The 20,200-nt window shown below is 38.4% G+C and overlaps 1 protein-coding gene across 1 annotated transcript; it reads right to left on the bottom strand.

The window, feature by feature from the left end:
* Window positions 1-1,461: 1,461 nt before the first annotated feature.
* On the bottom strand, window positions 1,462-19,051 carry kics2 (KICSTOR subunit 2). Its single transcript, XM_039760838.1, has 3 exons — window positions 18,547-19,051; window positions 15,917-16,205; window positions 1,462-2,506 (listed from the first exon to the last, which is right to left on the bottom strand). The coding sequence occupies exons 1-3, from the start codon at window positions 18,776-18,778 to the stop codon at window positions 1,690-1,692; spliced, it is 1,338 nt and encodes a 445-aa protein (XP_039616772.1). The 5' UTR covers window positions 18,779-19,051; the 3' UTR covers window positions 1,462-1,689.
* Window positions 19,052-20,200: the final 1,149 nt, after the last annotated feature.

Below are 20,200 nucleotides of genomic sequence, written 5' to 3'. Positions count from 1 at the left end.
TTTGAACTTGGTGTTTTATCACGGGAAGACTTTTGGGGCACTTCTAGTTAAAACTTGCATCCATTCTTATCTGGGCAGATCCTTTTTAATGTGGACCCACAGTATAATGCCCGATTCTTTTTTATTTGGACCTTAAACACCACTTGGGACAATTTATCCTCTTATTGTGCTACTGTATCAACTTCACAGTGCCCATATTTTATTGTATATCGTGTTATTGTAACAATTCTACTGGAGGATCCTCCTCACCATCTGACTGAAGTAATGCACTTAGTCCCATAGGGTAGAGTAAACAGAAGCAAAGGGAAATCCAGATGTGCCAATCCCCTCCATACAATCTGAGAGGGCTCCATTGTTGAGTGTCTTGTGCGCATCTGCTCCGTACATGTACCTTAGTCATGATGGTGCTGGAATACTCTCAAACTTTTCACTGACCTTACAAAGCAAACCAAAGTGTGGTGTGGGCATGCTGTCCCAGAGGGCTTATAAATCTTTGCCTGTCCTGTTATCCTTCAATTGGGTGCTCATAAAAAGATCAGTACTCATAAAAACTTCACCCACACTTCTGGTGTCAAATGCGGAACACTGACATGAACTTGTTGCTTTACACTCAGAAGTGGCACTTGTAAAACTTCAGTAACAACAGGCTATAGTGAAACAGAACCTTGCACCAGAGGCCGTAAGGGTTGTAAGCAAAGGGCTTTTGTAAAACAGTAACATGTGTATGTGCTTAGTGACAACGGTCCTTACCAGCAAAAACACAAATTAGCAAGCAATATAGCAGTATTCCTCAGAGTCTTTGGCATTTCACACTTACATTATCAAAACATTGAAGGAATTCTATTCTGAATACAAATTAAAAAATAAACAAGGTACATTTTGCTTATAAGATGGAAGGTTGTTTTAAGTTACAGCTAAGTCACTTCTAGAAAAGTTATCCTACACTTGTTTTTTTAAGAATTTCATCATCATCATCATGATCTTCACTTTTCCATATGTTCTGGTTATTTAATCTATTATTTACTAATAAACATGTTGGTGGGTGTGACAAAGAAGCAGTTGTTGCCTTTCAGCTTTCACTGTTTTGTCAGGTGTCTGCTCTGCTCGTTTTTAATTGTGATTATTAGGATACAATTAAGGGAGAAAAGTATAGAAAAAAACAACACAAAAGAGAATTAAAGCTATAGCAAAATAACCACAAAATATTTATCAATGTCTTATAAATTTGAAAATCACACTTGCATGCTTTTCTAAATGCAAAATGACAGACGAAAACTCTATGTAATTAAATGAGATCAATTCAAAGCAAAATGACATGTTAATTTTGAAACTGGATAGAACAAAAACATGCAGTTTTGATCAATAAAGATATTTTCAGCATTTAAATAAGTGAATCTTATGTTTTGTATGTTAATATACTTTAGCTATAACTTTTACTATTTTATCAAAAAAATTCATTAGTAGTCAACCATAAATTGATCTTTATTGGCATAAAACAAAACAATTTAAGTAGAACATCCATCCATCCATTATCCAACCCGCTATATCCTAACTACAGGGTCACGGGGGTCTGCTGGAGCCAATCCCAGCCAACACAGGGTGCAAGGCAGAACATTATTATAAACATTCTTAATATTTTAGATGCTAAGCTGTGCGACTCGCATTATTATAGAGCAATTCTCTGCACAGTCAACCTTTTGAGCCCGGCTTCAAGCTTACAAATGATTTGGAATTTCTGAGAGATCCTGAAAGCTCCTGCAGAAAGGAGACAAAGTGAGTGTCTTTCTCAGACTTTTTTGCTTCAAAGATGATTATAATAGTAAAGTGTGGCTCTGGGCGTGTCAGATAGTATGTACTTTGGACCTTATCATCATAGAAATGCACTACCTTGTCGAGCATATTGAGGTCAGCAGCACGGTCATTCATTATCATAATGACATTAGGCCAGTGCATTACAGGACGATCATTAGGTAGGGACACTACAGCAGGATATTGGTCCACACCCTTTGGCGCTTCCCTATAAGAATGAGGGTGGTGATAACCATGTCCATGGAAACTCTCTGAACCACGGTTATCAAATATAAGTGAGACGTTGATAGCATCATACTTTCGAATAAAACTGGAAATCTTGCCAAAATAATCTGGGCTTGTTTTAGCTGTCAATGTCTTCATTTCTGAGGATGTTGTTTGTCGACTGAGGGCCTCATGAAAATAAAAACTGAATTTGGCTAACAGAACATTTTTGAGTTTGACAAGCCACAGAAAAAGATGTGGAGGCTGTACAGCTTTCTGCACTTGGCCACCAAACAGATGCTTTCTGGTCTCGCGCTGTTTCTCAAAGATTTGGCCCCAGCTGTGTAACTTAGAGTGAGCACTGTGCAAGTTAAGAAGTGATGGTAAGAATTTCCATTCAGATATCTGAGCTTGACACTTGAGAAGCTGAGTCAGAACATCCACCTCCAACTGAAAACTGCTTTCCAGGGGACAAAGGATAGGATGATGAAATCTAGGATAAAAAAGAAACAATAATAACTGTTCCTATGTTGTACTAGGGTTTCATAGCATGCTATTTATATTAACTTAAAGTACAAGAACATCTTATGTATGTAAATGACATCAACACATTTTTGTGCATCACCATGGAAGTGCCCTACATTATTTAATCCTATTTCTGTACAATTAGAAATGTTTTTAACTGGCAAAACAGTAACAAAAATGTAATCATTTTGAAATAAACAAGAAATACTTATTTTTTCATACGTTTCTTGAAAGCAACACTCCTAAGTGCAACATTGAGACTTTTATAAAGTGTCGCAGGAGATTTCTTTACTGCACTTCTGCTTCATAAAAACAAATGGTGACAAATGTTAAATGTAGTTTTATGGGACATTACTGTCCATCAAAATAAACTACATCAAATCCAACATTAATTTCTTGCACTATAAATAGTCAAAGCAATTTGTGCTTTAAAAATTCACAAATGTGGGCCAGAGGAGCTTTTAAACCACTGTGTGGCTGTCAAATGCTCTTACAAGCTTAAAACATGAGCAAGAAAATGCTTCTTTCACACACTCCCTCCCATATGAATACAAGTTAAAGCCTTATTATAGATGAAGAAGACACTGCAGAGGCACCAGCATAGGTTTAATAGCTTTCCTGATATTAATACTTGTTACTTTAATTTTCATTGACACAAAATGTACAATGAATGAGAAAACACACACACCTATATGTACCTGTGAAACATTTAACAGTAGATAAAAAACAAAATGAATAATGAAAATAAAATCAACACATATCATATCACATCATATCAGGCATCATCTACGTAATGTGAAAATTTGACAATCTGGAGTTAGAAGTATAACTTAACAGCTAGTCCATATTAACATGGATAAATCTAAAAATGGGTCTTTTTTTAGTGTGGCCTTCCAGGAGAGGAAGGAGACGATACATGACACTTTAACGTCCCGAGAGACAAGGTAGCGAGACAAAAGGACAGCTGCTATACAAGCTTTAAAATGATCAACTTGCACTGCAACAAGCAGAACACACAGCTCGACGGCAGCAGCAGCAAGCCAGCAGCTGATCCAACTGCATCTCCTTAGCATGTATTCAGCCGACCCCACCCCCCACCACCACTTCACATCGCGAGCGGCAGAGATGTGTAGTGGCTTGCGCGTTCCACTCCCCAAGGGAGGTTAGGGGATGGAGTGTTATGAGAGTGAGCGAGCAAAGGGAGTGGGTGAGCAAAGCCCCTAGTACAATATATATTTAAATTTGTAATTATTATCTTATCACTATGTAAAAGCGATCACTTTTCATTATGAATTGTTTGCATTTTGTATTGTATAAATCCATGAGAAAGTAGTTTTTGGGCTCTGCTGGGTGAAATTCCAAAAAGGCTGTTTGTTTTACAGGGTCCTCTATATGATGGAGGGGCAGAACTCCTCGTTGGAGACCAAGTTGTTATTGTATCAAAACAATATCCACCCATCCATTTTCCAACCTGCTGAATCCGAATACAGGGTCACGGGGGTCTGCTGGAGTCAATCCCAGCCAACACAGGGCACAAGGCAGGAACCAATCCTGGGCAGGGTGTCAGCCCACCGCAGGCCACACATAAATACACCAAGCACACACTAGGAACAATTTAGAATCGCTAATCCACCTAACTGGCATGTCTTTGGACTGTGGGAGGAAACCGGAGCGCCCGGAGTAAACCCAGCAGACACGGGGAGAACATGCAAACTCCACGCAGGGAAGACCCGGGAAGCGAATCCAGGTCCCCTAACTGCAAGGCAGCAGCGCTACCACTGTGCCGCCCTCAAAACAATATTATCCTACATATTACAAAGTATCAACTCCCAGGCATGTTGAAACTCCACAACAGCCATACACAAAACATAATGGTGCACCACAGCCAATGATCTTCTCAAACCTGGGACTTAAAAAGACAGCAGCCACAGCACCATGAGCGCTTCATCTGACTGCTACAATTACGTCTGTCAACTTTAGCCTGGAATGTATCAAATTTGAACTATATTCTGCATTTGTATGATGCAAGATTCTTTAATATAACCATAGATGATAATTAGTGTCATGACTGATTTTTGTTGCTCTTGTGGCTTTGATGCACACTGTAAAACATCAGTAAATTTAACTGTAAAATAATGTAAATGATAAAAGTAAAAGACCTTTTCTGAAAAAAAGGAAAGTTGCCTTATATTCTAATGAAAATTACCTGTATATCTTAAACAATACATTTCATTATTTTTTACAGCCAAGTTCTGTAAAATCGATATTTTTCTACCTTTAAAATATGCTACATACCGTTTACCAATGCATTACAATTACACTGAAAAAATATGTTGATTTTACAGTGTAAAACTGTTAAATAGCGAGGGTAAACAACTGTAAAATGTAAAACAGTAAAGCGCTGTTTCAGTTACGATATTTGCACAAGGACATGCCCACCTTTTACCATTTTGTTCCTGGTTTACCGCATACCTTTGAATCAAGTAAAGTTGGGGAACATGCACTGGTACAGTGCGTTACCACACCCACTACACAACGAAACAACTCGGGATCCCGGTTTGCAACCCCCCAGGCAGACACGCAGTCCAGTCCCACCTTCCGAAAATGACCCTCTATCTGCTGCAGCCAGGTGTTACGTGGGCGACCCCTTGGCCTGGTCCAGCCACTCGGGTCCCCAACAATAAGGATCTTACGAGCCAGATCACCCTCGGGGAAATGTGCCACAAGGCCATAGTGCCGTAACTGACACTCCCTCACAATGCAAGTAATGTGCCTTATTCGGGACACAATGTCAAACCAATGGTACCCAAGGATTTTCCAGAGAGACACAGTACCAAAGGAGTCCAGTCTTTATCTCAGGTCACTGGACTGGAATGGATACCCTTGAATAGTTACAGAAAAAAACTTAAACTAAGTTAGCACACATATTTTTCCCTGGGTGCTGAAGGTTTTTTGAGGTTATGGAAGCCGATTTATGGTGGGCTGTATTCTATAAGCTGGCACACCTGTAGGACACTATACAACCCAAAAGCAAACTTTACTTCCCTACCAGACAATGTGCCATAACTTCCTTAAACACTGAATTATTTTCAATGTGTATAATTAAATGGTACATGTTTGCTACTGGTTGTTACTTTACTGATGTAAATTGTGTACTGGGGTTTGACCCTGACAATACTTTCTAATGGTTTACTTTTTAGCATATTTATTACACTATATGAATTTCTGTTTATGGTTAAACAATCCCTTCTGTTGGAATGTGTTGTAAAGAAAAAGCAGTTATTTACTACAAAGTTATACCGTAGAACTAAAAATATTGTCACCTTTTTTTTTTTTTACGGTAAAATTCTGGCAACCCAGCTGCCAGTACTTTACCGTAAATGTAACATTTTATTTTTACAGAGCAGCACTGTAAACAAAACAATGTTTCCACAGTGCGATTACCAGCTTTGAACCTGGTTCATTTAAGGATACCGCTCCCCGCTAGACATAGTCTCACATGGCAGTGTAAATGAGAAAAACCGAGCTTTTCAGAAACACTGTATGCTCATCATGTGATCACAGACTTCAGATTGTGTGTGGTAATTCCCTTTGTGATCTCTTTATTGGAGGTGGTCCTTTCCTAACATATCTGAATCAGCCACCACATAGTGGGCTTTGAAACCATTGAATATGTGAACATATTTATTTGGCAAAACTCCCAGTCTAGATTTTCCATGGCTTCCAGGCTGATATAATCATTTGCACCCACCCAGACAAAGTAATAGGGCCTTGTATTTCCTTTAGGCACAGTTTATTTTTGTTTTTTTAGCATTTCTAATTTATGCATTTGCTCCATAAACAAACACTGCAGCAGGAAAGACCTACACGTTATGCCATATGACCAATTTTTAGAAAACAATCTGAAAGCATTAGTTTGGATGGATAAATGTAAATGTGACATTTTTGTTTCAAACATTATTTGTATCACTGTGGCCTAAACCTTACTCCATCCATATAGTGTGATCAAAATGGTATATCAAGTGCAAATGTATATTGCCACTGAAAGTAATGAGATACTAAAACTTTTAAAAGGTGCCGTTACTCTGGAGTCAATTAAGTGAGCTTCATTTTCTAACTAGTGAGAGAAAAGAATACAGTGTTAATCAACCTGAAATTATAAAAAGTATCTTCTACATCCTCCAGTGAGTCACGGAAGCGTAATTTATGAATACATGTGTATTATACTAAAAGTGTACAGAAACTGGAGATTAAAATAAGCATTTGGTACATAAAAAGAGAGGAAGAAATGCTTAGATTATTAAAGTGCAATATTTAGTATATCAAGTAACTATTTCCCTGCCACGACTTATTAAAAATACACTATCTTTACATCTTTTGAAGCAAAGTACTGGAAAGCACATAGAGGAGCAGAAAAGTATGGGAGTAGTATGGTGTAGGAGGCTAAAGTTGGTGCATTTAACATATTTAAGTATTCTTGAGTGATTTTGTATGGTTTTCATATACACCTTACAGGCATGTGAAGTGTCCTAGTTCCATGTTTTTCTTTGATCATGTCACTTTTACATGCACAGAAAATTTTGTTTTTGTGAAGGGCCTTGTTTTTCAAGTGAAAGCTGTGTCAGTGCATTTGCTACATGCTTTACAGACACAATGAAAAATATTAAAGACAATGAAACACACAAAGGCAGTTTATATACAAACTTTCATGTAGTAGTACTTAGAACTTTTAACCTACATTTTAATATATTCAAATATTTACTCATTTTTAATGAATATTTAAACCCCGATTTTGAATTATATGACAGTCATAATCTTGACATGTTTAACTCCTAACCTGACTTTACATCAACAGATCTGAAGTACTCATGGTCTCTGTACTGATGCTTTTATATTACTCCTGCTCCTAATAAAATCACCGCTGTACAGGTTCTTCACAATTTTTATAAATGGCCATTTTTAATACAGCTTCTATAATCACTAAGATTTTTTTTTGTTATTTTATATACATTACTGTACACCTGTTACACCTCTTTTATTTTTTGGAATTCTTTGTTAATCAAAAATCAGTTCAAAATAGTAACTTTAAATATCCCTGCAACATTCCATTATCAGATGTGTCTACTGAACATCCTCATTTCTAAGCAGAACTAATTTTGTCAATTCACAATCCTTGATAATGCAGTCTTGGGATGGAAACTACTCAGACTGAGCTGTAAACGATCCACATTATCTTTTTTTTATTTATTTATGTAAGGAGCTTCTGTAAAAAGCCAAATTTCCCCCTGAGGACAAATAAAGTTCTATCTATCTGCTTTGAAAATATTTTTAGGTTACTGCACACTCATACTAAACTTTTATGGAATCTCAACAAGGAACATATGGAAATGAATTCATGACAGATCAGAAAAATATTATGAAGGGACTACTGTAAAATTCAGAATAATATACATTTTCTATTGCAAGTCTTATAATGTTGTAAAATATACAATAATGATAATAATTTATGTTGTCAAGCTACATGCCCCCAGTCAAAGTTCCTAGCAATTTAGCAGTTCTAAACTGCAATTACAGACTATAACCATCACTCCTTTTTCACCTTGTATTTAAGTCACTCTCTTCTAGTGGGGGACTGCTTTTTGCTGACAAACAGAACTAGCTGTACGTGACAGTCTATGCTGAAAACAACTCTGGAAACAGTCGACAGGTCACTTTATGGAAATGAAGGACATAGGCACACAAATGGGAGAAGACACAAGATAAACTAAAGCTGTTTACTAGCTCACAACCATCCCCACTGAATGGACTTGTCATCTATGACCATTAAATGTTGACAGAAAATAGTAGTCTGAATATTATTTTAATACTACAGAATTTTTATAACAGCACTCTTTCTCAGCATTATGCCAAATAGTTTTTTTTTTCTCTCTCTGTCCAATCCCACACATGGTAGCCATTTGTAAAGAATTTGCACATGTCTGCATAGATTCTTCACCGAGTACTTTGTTTTTTTCACTCACATTTCATTGACACGCAAGTTATATTTATCGACAAGTTAAAATTGTCAATATCAAAGTGCTGTGACAGACAATACCTGTGGTCTGCTATGCAGCATATAGGCTTGGCAAAAATGCCAGAAAAATAGCCAATCATGATGTACTTTGCAAAAGTTTGGAAGTGCGTCAACTACCTCAAATTAGACCAAGCACAAATGCAGCCAGTATGCAAGAGGTCCAAACAAAGACTAATACAACAAACCTATTCCACCGCCTGAAAAAATCCCATTCAGTGAAATGTGATGAATGTCAAAAAAACCCTTGAGTAAAGTGGCTAGCAAGCCTTCAAACAGCAGTGCTATTCCTAAACAGCAGGCAGTTATGTTGTCGTTTTCCGGTATGACCCCATATTGTAAGAAATCAAAAAGGTATCAGGACATCACAAATGCAGTCACTTACATCATGGAAAAGGACACGAGGGCAGTGAGTGTTGTCGAAAAGGAAGGCTTCAGGAACCTTTTGAAAGTAATCAACTCAAGGTTTAAACTTCCCGGCCAAAATCATTTTTCTCAGAAAGCACTTCTACAGCTTTATGATGAATGTCGGGAAAAGTTAGAGGCTGCGTTAAAAGATGTGGGATACTTTGCCACTATGACAAACTTATGGTTGAGTCGGACATTGGATCCTTACATAAGTCTTACTACTTACTACATTGATGCAGAGTGGAATTTACAGAGCAAATATCTGCAAACTGCATATCTTACTGCAAATCAAATGGCACAATGCTGCTAGAGGACGCCCTGTCATCCTGGGAGCTTAGAGACGGCCACCAGGTACGTTTTACTACGAACAACAGAGCAAACATTGTCAAAGCTGTGTCGCTGAAAAACTGGACACCTTCAGTGCTTCAGACATAGACTGCACCTAGCAATCATTAAAAGAACATTATTAGTTTAGTTAATTTACTGTTATGAATAGGCTTAGTATTAGGTTGCTTAGATTCAATTTTCAATAGCAACATTACAATATACTACAACTAAGTTGCATCTACTACTTGGCTAAAAAATGTAAGCCGATCTTTGTGGCCTGCTCTGCAGAGCCAGGTCCATAAAAGGTGAAAGGGGCGGACGCATAGCTGATTAGCCACTTGGTTGCAGGAAGGTAAACAGAGAGTGGCTGTGGAACAGAAGCAGGCAGACACAACGATTCAATCAACAACGTTAATGAAAAAATAAAATGAAATAACTATATACATACAATAAATATAAATCAAACAACAATCCAAGGTTTATGAAAAAATAGCATGAAATAACTATTTACCTACAATAAGTATAACATGAAATAACTATATACATACAATAAAAATAAATATCAAACAACAATTTTTGCAATAAAAAAATAACTGTCAGTGCCATAACCTGCAGACGAAGCCCAAAATTAAAAAAGAAAATTGAAAGGAGGAGGCCTGCCAACATATAAAGTGCCAGACATTTGCAAAGACTGCAAAAAAAAAAAGCAGCTTGAAAAAGGAAGGAGGCCTCCCTTTCTGCCAACATACAAAGTGCCAGGTAGTTATACAGATTAACAAAATCTTAAGCAGCCCTCCTCTTGAACAAAAAAAAAAAGCAATGTATGGGCCCATCTACAGATTAAATAAATAAAAATTGTTTAATAGCCACCCCCCCTCATGATTTTTTTTTCTCCCTCCAGCCACTCCTGGACAGTTTTACCAGCTGAGGTGGAGCAAAAGGATTCCCCCGCAAAGCAGGTGTTGCCAAACTGTTTTAGGACAGCCACAGTACTGGCAAACACAGGCCTCCACCTTCTTCCTTTGTTTGGGGGGGTACCTTGTTGTCGTGCCAGCTCGTCCGCCTCCTACTTTTTCTTCCAAAGAGGAACGTCCGTGTTAGCCGGTGGGGGGAGTGGCTGGGTGGCGGGTGCTTCATGTGGCACGTGGGGGTGCCCAACAATAGGCCTCCCCGACCATCTTCACGTCGGGAAAGAGCCAGGTGTAAGACTCCAGGGCATTCTTACTGCTCGCCAGCTGGCTATCCGACACCTGGCCATCTTTGCGCTCCCTGAGGTGGGTTGCCAACCCCATGACAGCATAGCCATGGTCATGGGTCAGCAACCATTTAAAAGTTTGACCCCGGTACTGTCCAAACTGGCGCTCCGCACCAGCTTGGAGTCCCTGGAATCACCACCTGCTGCCCACACGCGTCTTCTGGCCTGATCCCTGACTATCTCGGCCGACTTTACCCTGAACGACACAGAGCCGCTCAGGCTGTATGCCCTGGCGACCTGGATCGCCTCGGCAGAGGTCTGGTGGCAGAACTGTGGCACAGGGTTCAAGCTGGATAAATTAGATAAACCAAGAGAAAGTTACAGTTCCATTCCAAACTTTTTCAACACCTCCGCTTTTCTTCAAATTTAACGAGCAGGAATGCAACGAGCGACCTGAAACAGATCCGCAGGAAACTGGCAGACATTTACATTTAAAGTTTAGGTTACCAAAAGCTGAAATTAAAAAGAAATTTCAGAATATTACAAATTGGCCTTCGGGGAACAACTAATAGGTTATACAACCTATATACAGTGCATCCAGAAAGTATTCACAGCGCTTCACTTATTCCACATTTTGTTATGTTACAGCCTTATTCCAAAATGGATTAAATTCATCTTTTTCCTCAGAATTCTACACACAACACCCCATAATGACATAACAAAATGTGGAAAAAGTGACGTGCTGTGAATACTTTCCGGATGCACTGTATAGTCTGCACCAAGCAACGCTGCCTCCAACAGAGGTAAAATAAAGAGTAACTGAGCATGCAAAAAGAAAAAAAGAGCAAGAGAACAACAAGACTATAAGCACCAAGCCAGTTATTCCAATAACTTTTTGAATGAACCTTTGTGTTATTTAACCTATGAATACTTACATGTCAACACCACAGGTGATGTTGGGTCTATTAAAACAACGCAATCAACCAGTATGTCAATTAAAGAAAGAAACCTTTGTTTTAAGATGAACACTGCTACTACAAAGACTCGTGTAGGAAAACTACTAGCAATCATTGTAAGTGATTCCAGAAACAGTTAATTCTGAACTCTGAAAGAGTAAAGGGACACACAAATAAATAAATAAATAAAATGGTTAGTAATACTAGTACTGACTTTTTAAGACATTTAATAATTTACAACTACCTTGTTACACTGCAATTGCCTATTGTTAGCATTACTATTATTTATTATTAACAAACAATTATAATGCAATTCTCTCCAGACTACTTACAGATATTTATAGTACTGAAAGCAGTTTGCTAAAAAGAAAAAAAGAATACTTTAATATGTACAAAACAAATAAATTCTCATTAGATTAAACTACATCTGTTTTATTTCACTTCACTATAATCATTGTGTACTAATAGTAACAGCAATAGTACCATATTAATAGTACCAGTGGGCCCACTTTAAGATAAAACTTGAAACATGACATTGCCGCTTTTAGGCGGGGAGGCAGGTCTTTCGGAACAGTATGTCAGAACGCATTTCGTTTCAGCCAGTCAAAATTTACAAAAATATCGGCACAAGAAAGCCTCAATTAGAAGACAGGCGTTTCCACGGCGAGCCAATCACTGCAAAGGATTGCTTGTCAATCACCCGAGAAATCAGTACAGAATCGAAACAGAGTTGCACCGAAGATCGGGACTCTTTAGGCTAATTGTTAATAATACACAGATATATTGCTTTTTATCGCTACAGAAAGAGCTGGAAGAGACAGCAGAACTGAAAGAGCTATATATAAAAAACAAAAACAAGTGTCCGAAAGTGCATTGCATGAAACAAACCATAAATAAATAATCCATTAAAACAGTGGTTATCCATGAGATAAAATCAGAGTTAAAACGAGTATTAAAAATGACCTTCAGAAATCTAATTTAAAATGTTAATAAACACTATTACTAGCTGTAATTAATTTCACATTTCTCCAAATGTGAAATCGATAAGGCGGTTATTATAAAAGTACATACAGAAAGTGAGAAGTTTATAGAATACTAATAATGTACATATGTACTTGAGTGATAATTTTAAATACCTAGGTAAATAACTCTGCAGAAGCAGGTCAAACATGTGAACTAAGAAAGAGCCACAGACAGACAAATAAACACTGATGATTTAAAATTCTTGGGTATGTAATCAAGGAAATCAAAGGATTGTTGTACTTACAGAAAAAAACTAAGTTAATGGCAAGAATATGTGGGACAATATTTTTTGTGTTTTCTTTTAGTATAATATTTTCGCAAACTCCTTACATTAATAAACAATTTTTGATTGTAGTGTTGATAATTATTCTCCTTTATACAGGCAGGACTCAAACTGCAATGCCAATGACTTAGGCCGGGGGTTACACTTCACGCGACGCAACGCATGCGTTGTAATGTCCATACTTGCGGGCGTACTTTACGTAAATCTGGAGGAATCCACCAGGGAGCAGTGCGAGATATCATGGTGAGAACATGTTCGGCTTTTCTGTGTTGTGAATTGCCTAGAACACCTATTAAATTCTGATGACACCTTACCGCAATATCTCTGAAAAGGATGTTTATTGATTAAATCCATCAATCCAGGCATGTGTCCATTCCAGCAAGCATTGGGCACGAATGAGAAACAGTCCCTTGACGAGGCCTCAGCTCATCGCAAGGTGAATACAAGCACACACATACACTAGCGTCATTTTAGCGGCACCAAATCCCCAAATCTGCATATCTTTGGAAGGAAACCGGAGCACAGTGTGGAATACAAGCAGGAAATACCAGCAACATAACTCCCTGCGAGACAGCAGTGCTATTGCTCCGCCACCATGACACCCCCGTGTGTGTAATTAACAGTATTCATTATTTAAACGAAATTATCTGTAAAATGTAACATACACACTTTAATGCATTTTATCATGAAAGTGATATCAAGTATAAATCTGAGGATTCTAAATGTGCAGAGAGTTGGAATATCATACATTTAATTTATTCTGTGTGGCGATCTATTGCTTTTATCCGCTGCTGTCAGGTCCAAGAAGCTCATAGCAATTAAAAACTGCAATGACGTTTACAACGGTCTGCTTTAATGATAAAGTAAACTACGAGGTTAAAGTGGATATTTCGAGATTAAAGCTGAAATTTCCACTTTAATCACAAAATACACGTTTTCACCGTGTCCTTTATTTTTTTCTCAATGGCTCAAATATAACGCTACATATTATGCTGCTGTTGTTAAGTTGCAAAAATAAAAAAGACGGCACAAAAGATGGTATGTGAGACTTTTAAAATGTATCGTTCGGGAATTATCTACATGTGACAGAAAGCCTCTATGCAGATCCTACGGGATGAATGCTTCGATGTGGTGAAGCAAAATGCCGACATAAAGATGCATCCGTGGTGCTTTTATATTCAAGCGTCACATATTCCCGATCGTAATGACACCAAAAATTTTAAAAGTCTCACATACCATCTTTTGTGCCGTCTGTTTTTTTTTTTTGCATCTTCACATCGGCAACATAATGTATAGCGCTGTATTTGAGCCACTGAGAAAAAAATAAGAGACACAGTGAAAACATGTATTTTGTGATTAAAGTGGAAATTTCGGCTTTAATCTCGAAATGTCCACTTTAACCTCGTAGTTTACTTTATTATTAAAGCAGACCATCATAAACGTCATCCCAGTTTTTAATCGCTATGAGCTTCTTGGACCTGACAGCAGGTAAAGTAAATAAATAAAAATAGACGGCACAAAAGATGGTATGTGAGACTTTTAAAATGTATCGTGTCATTACGATCGGGAATATGCGACGCTTGAATATAAAAGCACCACGAATGCATCTGTATGTCGGCATTTGGCTTCACCACTTTGAACCATTCATCAAACAGCAAAGCGCGCACATCGATCCCCGAAGGATCTCCATAGAGGCTTGCTGTCACATGTAGATAGTAAACAGAGACTCTGACGTCACGTTCCGACTTTTAGCACACTGCGCCCCCCGACTTTTTGCTGGTACTGCAACTCACGCACGCGTTGCGTTAATTTCTGAGAACCTGCTTAGAGGACGCGTGAAATGAACGCTGGGAACGCGTGGCAGCCTTGATGCAAGCACGTATGCGTTCTGAGCGTGAAGTATAAATCGGCCCTAACAATCAGAAATCCTACCACGTGCACCAATCTTCTAAAAGTCAATTCTGTTCAAGCAACGAGACAAGCAGAACAGGCAGCTCGCCAGCAGTAGAAAGACAGCAGATGATCCGATGGCATCTCCTTAGCATGCGTTCAGCCGCACCCTCTTCACAACGCGAGCAGTGTTACACGTCCTGTGAGAAAGAGATTTAACCACGCCCAAAGCCAGAAATAAAGGACAAGTATTGTTTTTACAACGGCACGTGAGACATTATTTAAAACAAGTCCATGGAGGACATCTAACCTAGCAGTAGTTGGATTGCTTTTGGCAGACACGCTTCATGTGCTCACAGCTCTTATAACAAGGACAAGCAAAACATGTAGCTTGCCAGCAGCAGAAAGTAGGCAGATGATCCGACCACTTCTCCTTAGGGTGCGTTCAGCCACCCTAACCACCCCCCCAGCTTTACGACGCGAGTGGCAGAGACACAAAGTGGCAAAAGGACAGCTGCAGTATAGGCTTTGAAATGATTGGGCAACGAGACATGCAAAATAGGCAGCTCGCCAGCTGCAGAAACACAGCAGGCGATCTGACGGCATCTCCTTAGCGTGCGTTCAGCCGCACCCCCTTCACAGTGCAAGCAGCGTTATACGTCCTATGAGCGAGAAAGAGATGTAACCACGCCCGGGGCTGGAAATAAAGGACAAGTATTGTTTTTACAAAGGTTTTAAAGTAAAAGTGAAACTAATGCATATATAACAATTCCCATGAAAATAACAATCTCATTAAATTGTAGATCCGGTAAATCAAATCCGGGGTGGGTGAGCGAAGCTAGCAGGCCCTAGTTACCCAAAAATTCAACCATGCCAATTGAACACATTTTTAGGTTTCTAATTCACTTTCAAACTAATTTCTTACATGACTATATTTTCCCCTCAAAGCTACAAAAAAAAATGAGATGCTTAATTTCAAATTCCCACTTCCTTAGTATTTATTGAATAGTGTTATGTAGGATTAAACAAGATTAGAGCTAAAGTGACATTTTCTACCTTCTACAAAGACCAATTATGTCACCCATAATTGATTAATATACTGAATGCCATTACAGTGTCTGAATATAACTTAAGACAGCTTCAATATAAATTCTGAATAACTAGAAAGTCATGTGTCAAACTTTCCATTTGAGTTATCTGTGAAAGTGTCTTTAAGCATAACTAACCTTGAGCTGTACTTCTGCAGAACGGATTCTAGCGTGTTCACAAGCTCTTCCGAGTTGATAGATTTCTGATTGGTAAGAGAGTACATCTTTTCATAGAAATCAGCTATTTCCATGCGAGCCTGAATAAAGAAGCACAACTGCTCCGAGAGATGAGAGAGAAGCTCTTCTAGGCAGGGTGCTGTTCCTCCCACTGCATTGCGGCCAATTGTCACCACTTTCTTCAGTTCATTATGAAGCGAGGTGTAGATTGTCCTAATGGAATCCTTTCGACTGAAAAATGACTGACCACCTACCAGATAAAAAAAAGCAACATGAAAAGTGCAAGCATTTAAAGCAGAATAAATGGCAGATGCATTATATGGATTATATTATCAAGGAACACCAGTGAAAACCTGTAATACAAACATTTCCACCTTTACAGATCTGACCATCCCCCTTACATGGTGGTCTGAACACAGTGTACTAATTAGTAATACACTAATGTATATAATTCTTAGATGTTATTATTGCATTGATGCATTAGTTAAGTAAAACCTATCTTTATAGACAATATGTTGTATTTTTCTGTAAGTGTAACAACAAGGTCACAATTTCTTCTGTGACACTGACAATTTCAACGAAACTATCGGAGATCGAACTGATAAGCTATTTCCCTATGGTATTACATGTCACTTTAGACACAGATGGGTTTGAATAGGTTTTTCACAAATAATTTATTCCCATTATTCACTTCATTAGCAACTTATAATACAATTGTTAAACACAAGTAAAGAACTATATTCAAGGGCAAGTTACAGTTCTGTTTCACAAAAACAAGCTGTATAAAACTAAACCACAGAAAGATTTGAAATTTAAACTCCATCTAGATGACTGACTTAGCCAAATTTTTGAGCCAAAGGGTACCTGTGCCTACCCCAACAGCATTAGGCCTATTGTCTAATATACATTAGCTTCAGAGTTCCCAAGCAATCTTACACACACTCAGGATGTGGAGAAAACAGCATGATGAAGCAGCATTCAGTTTGTTCCTCTTTTAACCCCTCTCTTTTTTTAGGATTTCAGTTACTCACACTACAGTATTAGAATAAATCTTTATACAAACATGACACAGCGACTTAATCCAATTCAGTGCAGCTAAAGGCTACAACCTAACCGGTCTATTTAAGGCCAAATTTGCAAATACCAATAAACATAACATGTGCACCTATTATATCTTCAATACACAGTGTTAAATGGTGTGTAAAGCTCTTTACAACACTCCCTGCAATATTCAGCAAGGCTGCAATGCTAATACAGAAAAACAATTTTTGCTTTTTATTTTAAAAATATCCACCCAGAGAAACACGAAAAATTGCACAATATAATTTCAACAAACACTATACAAACAGCAATGTAATTCTATATAAAAGAGAAGATTTTTCCTTTCAGCAGCAGTACTTGTTTTATTGATTTTTAAATCATGCAAACACGTTGTGCATTTTTACAATAATAATAAAGTATTTTGTCTCCTGAATAGTACAGAGTTCTGATTGGTCTGAAAAAGTACCAGCCCCTGTTAAACTGATCTGGGTTCAGAAATGGACTATCAAACCCTGAGGTTGTGGGTTCAAATCTTGTCGTGCGACCCTGAGCAAGTCACTTCACCTGCCTGTACTTCAAATGGAAAAACAAAAGAAGTGGGGCCAATTGCATTCAAACACAGTAAATTGTCTAGGATAAAGGCATCAGACAAATAAAGGTACAACAGCTGTGTAATAATTGGTGAAAGGAAAGTTACCAAAATAACAGATTACTTATTTAAGGCTAGTTTGACAAGAGCTAAAGGAACTTTCACTTTCGCTATTTTGCAAGATACATTATTCCGAATTTTGCAATGGTTTGCAGGGCCTGTCGAATTTTTGATTACACACACACACTTGGCTACAGAATCACCGCCAAAGTGTACTAAATTAAAGAAAGGTGGCAGCATACCCTAACCACCGTAATGTTTACAGCTGAAAATCTAGATAATGACAAATTAAGGCCAAGTAAAATCATATAAAAAAAAGGACATTCCAAAAATGAAAAATATTACACAGTATAACTACATGGGATAGGTGCAGCAAATTTGGACAGTAAGGGAAAAGACAGGTTTAATACCCTAGCGCAGACTGAAACTGAAAGCCTTGCGTTTTTAAACGATGGGTCGATAACAAATGGTCACCTGATGTCGCGGCTGTGCAAAGTCTCCCTCAGTAACTTATAAGTTCGCACCAACTCCTAACGTTACTGGCATAATTTTATGTCATAAGACACTTTAGATGCATGAAACCAAAAGAAATCTATAAAGTACTGCCTATCGCAATTTACTGTTTCCACACCTGGCTTTTGTAAAACTAGAACAATTCACGGCCATTAGTGACTACAAAGATAAAGCAGATTTCCTTCAGCTCAGATTGTTAGGCTACATTGGAAACAACCAGCAGGCTGACACGGCACCCCCTAGGTTCCAAAGCCACCTTTAGGAATCAGCCAAGCAGCACACTTGCTTGTTAAATGTGCGTGGGCCAGTAACAAGAAATAAGAACAGTAACATTACGTCTGTTGTTTTGCCTTTAACAGCAAAGCGTGATATGCCCCAGGCTCCTCACCCAATTTCTGTCCCAGAAATGTCATGTTGTGATAGGCCTTCTCCGCAGCAGCGAGGTGTGCCAGGGCAGCCAGCAGGGAGGACCAGCTCGCCCCGGCACTCTTGCTGCTCTCTTTCTCCTTCTCCACATAGTCTTTGGCTCTGTCGTACGAGAATATGCCAAGCTGTGAGAAGAAAGTCTCTAGAACCGCCTGCTCAACCGGTACCGGATTCAAAGAGGAGTTTTCACTCATAGCATATTGTTATCCGCAGCACGTTTACTTAAGAAAAATAGTTTCGTGTTTAAATGCACGAGAACGACTTCTCTTGAAGTTAAAGCACAGCTCAAGTCTTCTTCTAGTTGGAATCCGCGTTCAATAAGCATTGTCCCACATCTACTGGTCTTATCATATGCATTTTTTGTAAGGAATGAACACTCATGGGATTGGCTATAAACGTTTCCCAGTTCTGTTTACAAATTTCAGTCTTTCATTTGGTTAGCATAAAAAATTTGCAGGCGCCCCGCCTTCAAAAGTAAGGCGTCTGTTGAGGCCCAAAACACTAACCATCAACCTGCTTCGCTCTGGAGCTACTAGCCAGATCACCAGCTCCATCCAAGTCAGTAGGAAACAAAGCGCAGCTGTCGTTGGGACTGCAGGTTTGAAAACTGAAATGAAATACAAACTGTTAGTTTGCAGAAATTTGAAGACATTCGAAAAGGAAACGTGCACACAATTCGGACTGTTGATGCAGCTGAATCATTGAACTGGACGCATAAAGTGCAAGGGTATGATTTGCAAGGTGTTGTCACTTTTTTTAACAACACCCCTAAGCTTTCACTGCTAGGAAAATGATTCTCTTAAATTAACTAACTAGCAACAGACGTCAGCGTTTGTGTTCATAAGAAGTATTCATGAACGCGTTAAAATCACTTCAGTTTTTCTTTTTTTTCCTTAGAAAACCCATATATACCAGTTATGAAAAATTTGAAGGTTTTTGGGAATTCCCCCCATTTGTGGCCCTCTAGACACAACAAAACGCCTCATTTTAGACCATTTTTGTAGTATATTTTTGCAGGACATTGCACCAAAAATGATCAGAAGGACTTGAAGCTGTGCACATTACATGAACCTGGGGTAACACCCTGATGGGGCATGGGGGGTCAAGGTTACTCATTTCCACAAAACTTAAAAAAAAAAAAAAAACGGATTGGTAATATAGCCATGTGGCTAATATACTATTTCAAGGTTGCTGATCACAAACATGATAATATTTTTGATATCTGATTTCACACATAAGCATGTTGGGTATAATACAGTATATTATTTTAGATTATTTCAGACAAACCACCCTTGCACAAATGACTTCAGGGAGGTTTGGATGAGGGGCATTCACACAGTTTAGTGCACAGGACTTTCCTAGGAACTGCTGCGTTTCCAGTCCGATGGGCACCCTTGGGTTTGTCCCCCCTGGGGTTTCCAGTCTAAGGAGCGCCTGTCTGCCATTTCAAGGTTAGTGATTATAAATATGAAGTTATGTTTGGTTTTTGAACTTTTACTAGGGATCTGCCCCTCAAGGGATCCCTATCAAAGTGTGCATAATGACAAATTTCAATTACAATCGAAAATATTTAGACTTTAAACATATACATTGAATCAAACATTTTGATATTTCAA

The sequence above is a fragment of the Polypterus senegalus genome, chromosome 8 (assembly GCF_016835505.1).
Source record: "Polypterus senegalus isolate Bchr_013 chromosome 8, ASM1683550v1, whole genome shotgun sequence".
In the NCBI taxonomy this organism is placed as follows: domain Eukaryota; kingdom Metazoa; phylum Chordata; class Cladistia; order Polypteriformes; family Polypteridae; genus Polypterus; species Polypterus senegalus.
The sequence above is the reverse complement of the archived record's forward strand: the minus strand, read 5'-3'. Positions and strand labels throughout refer to the sequence as shown.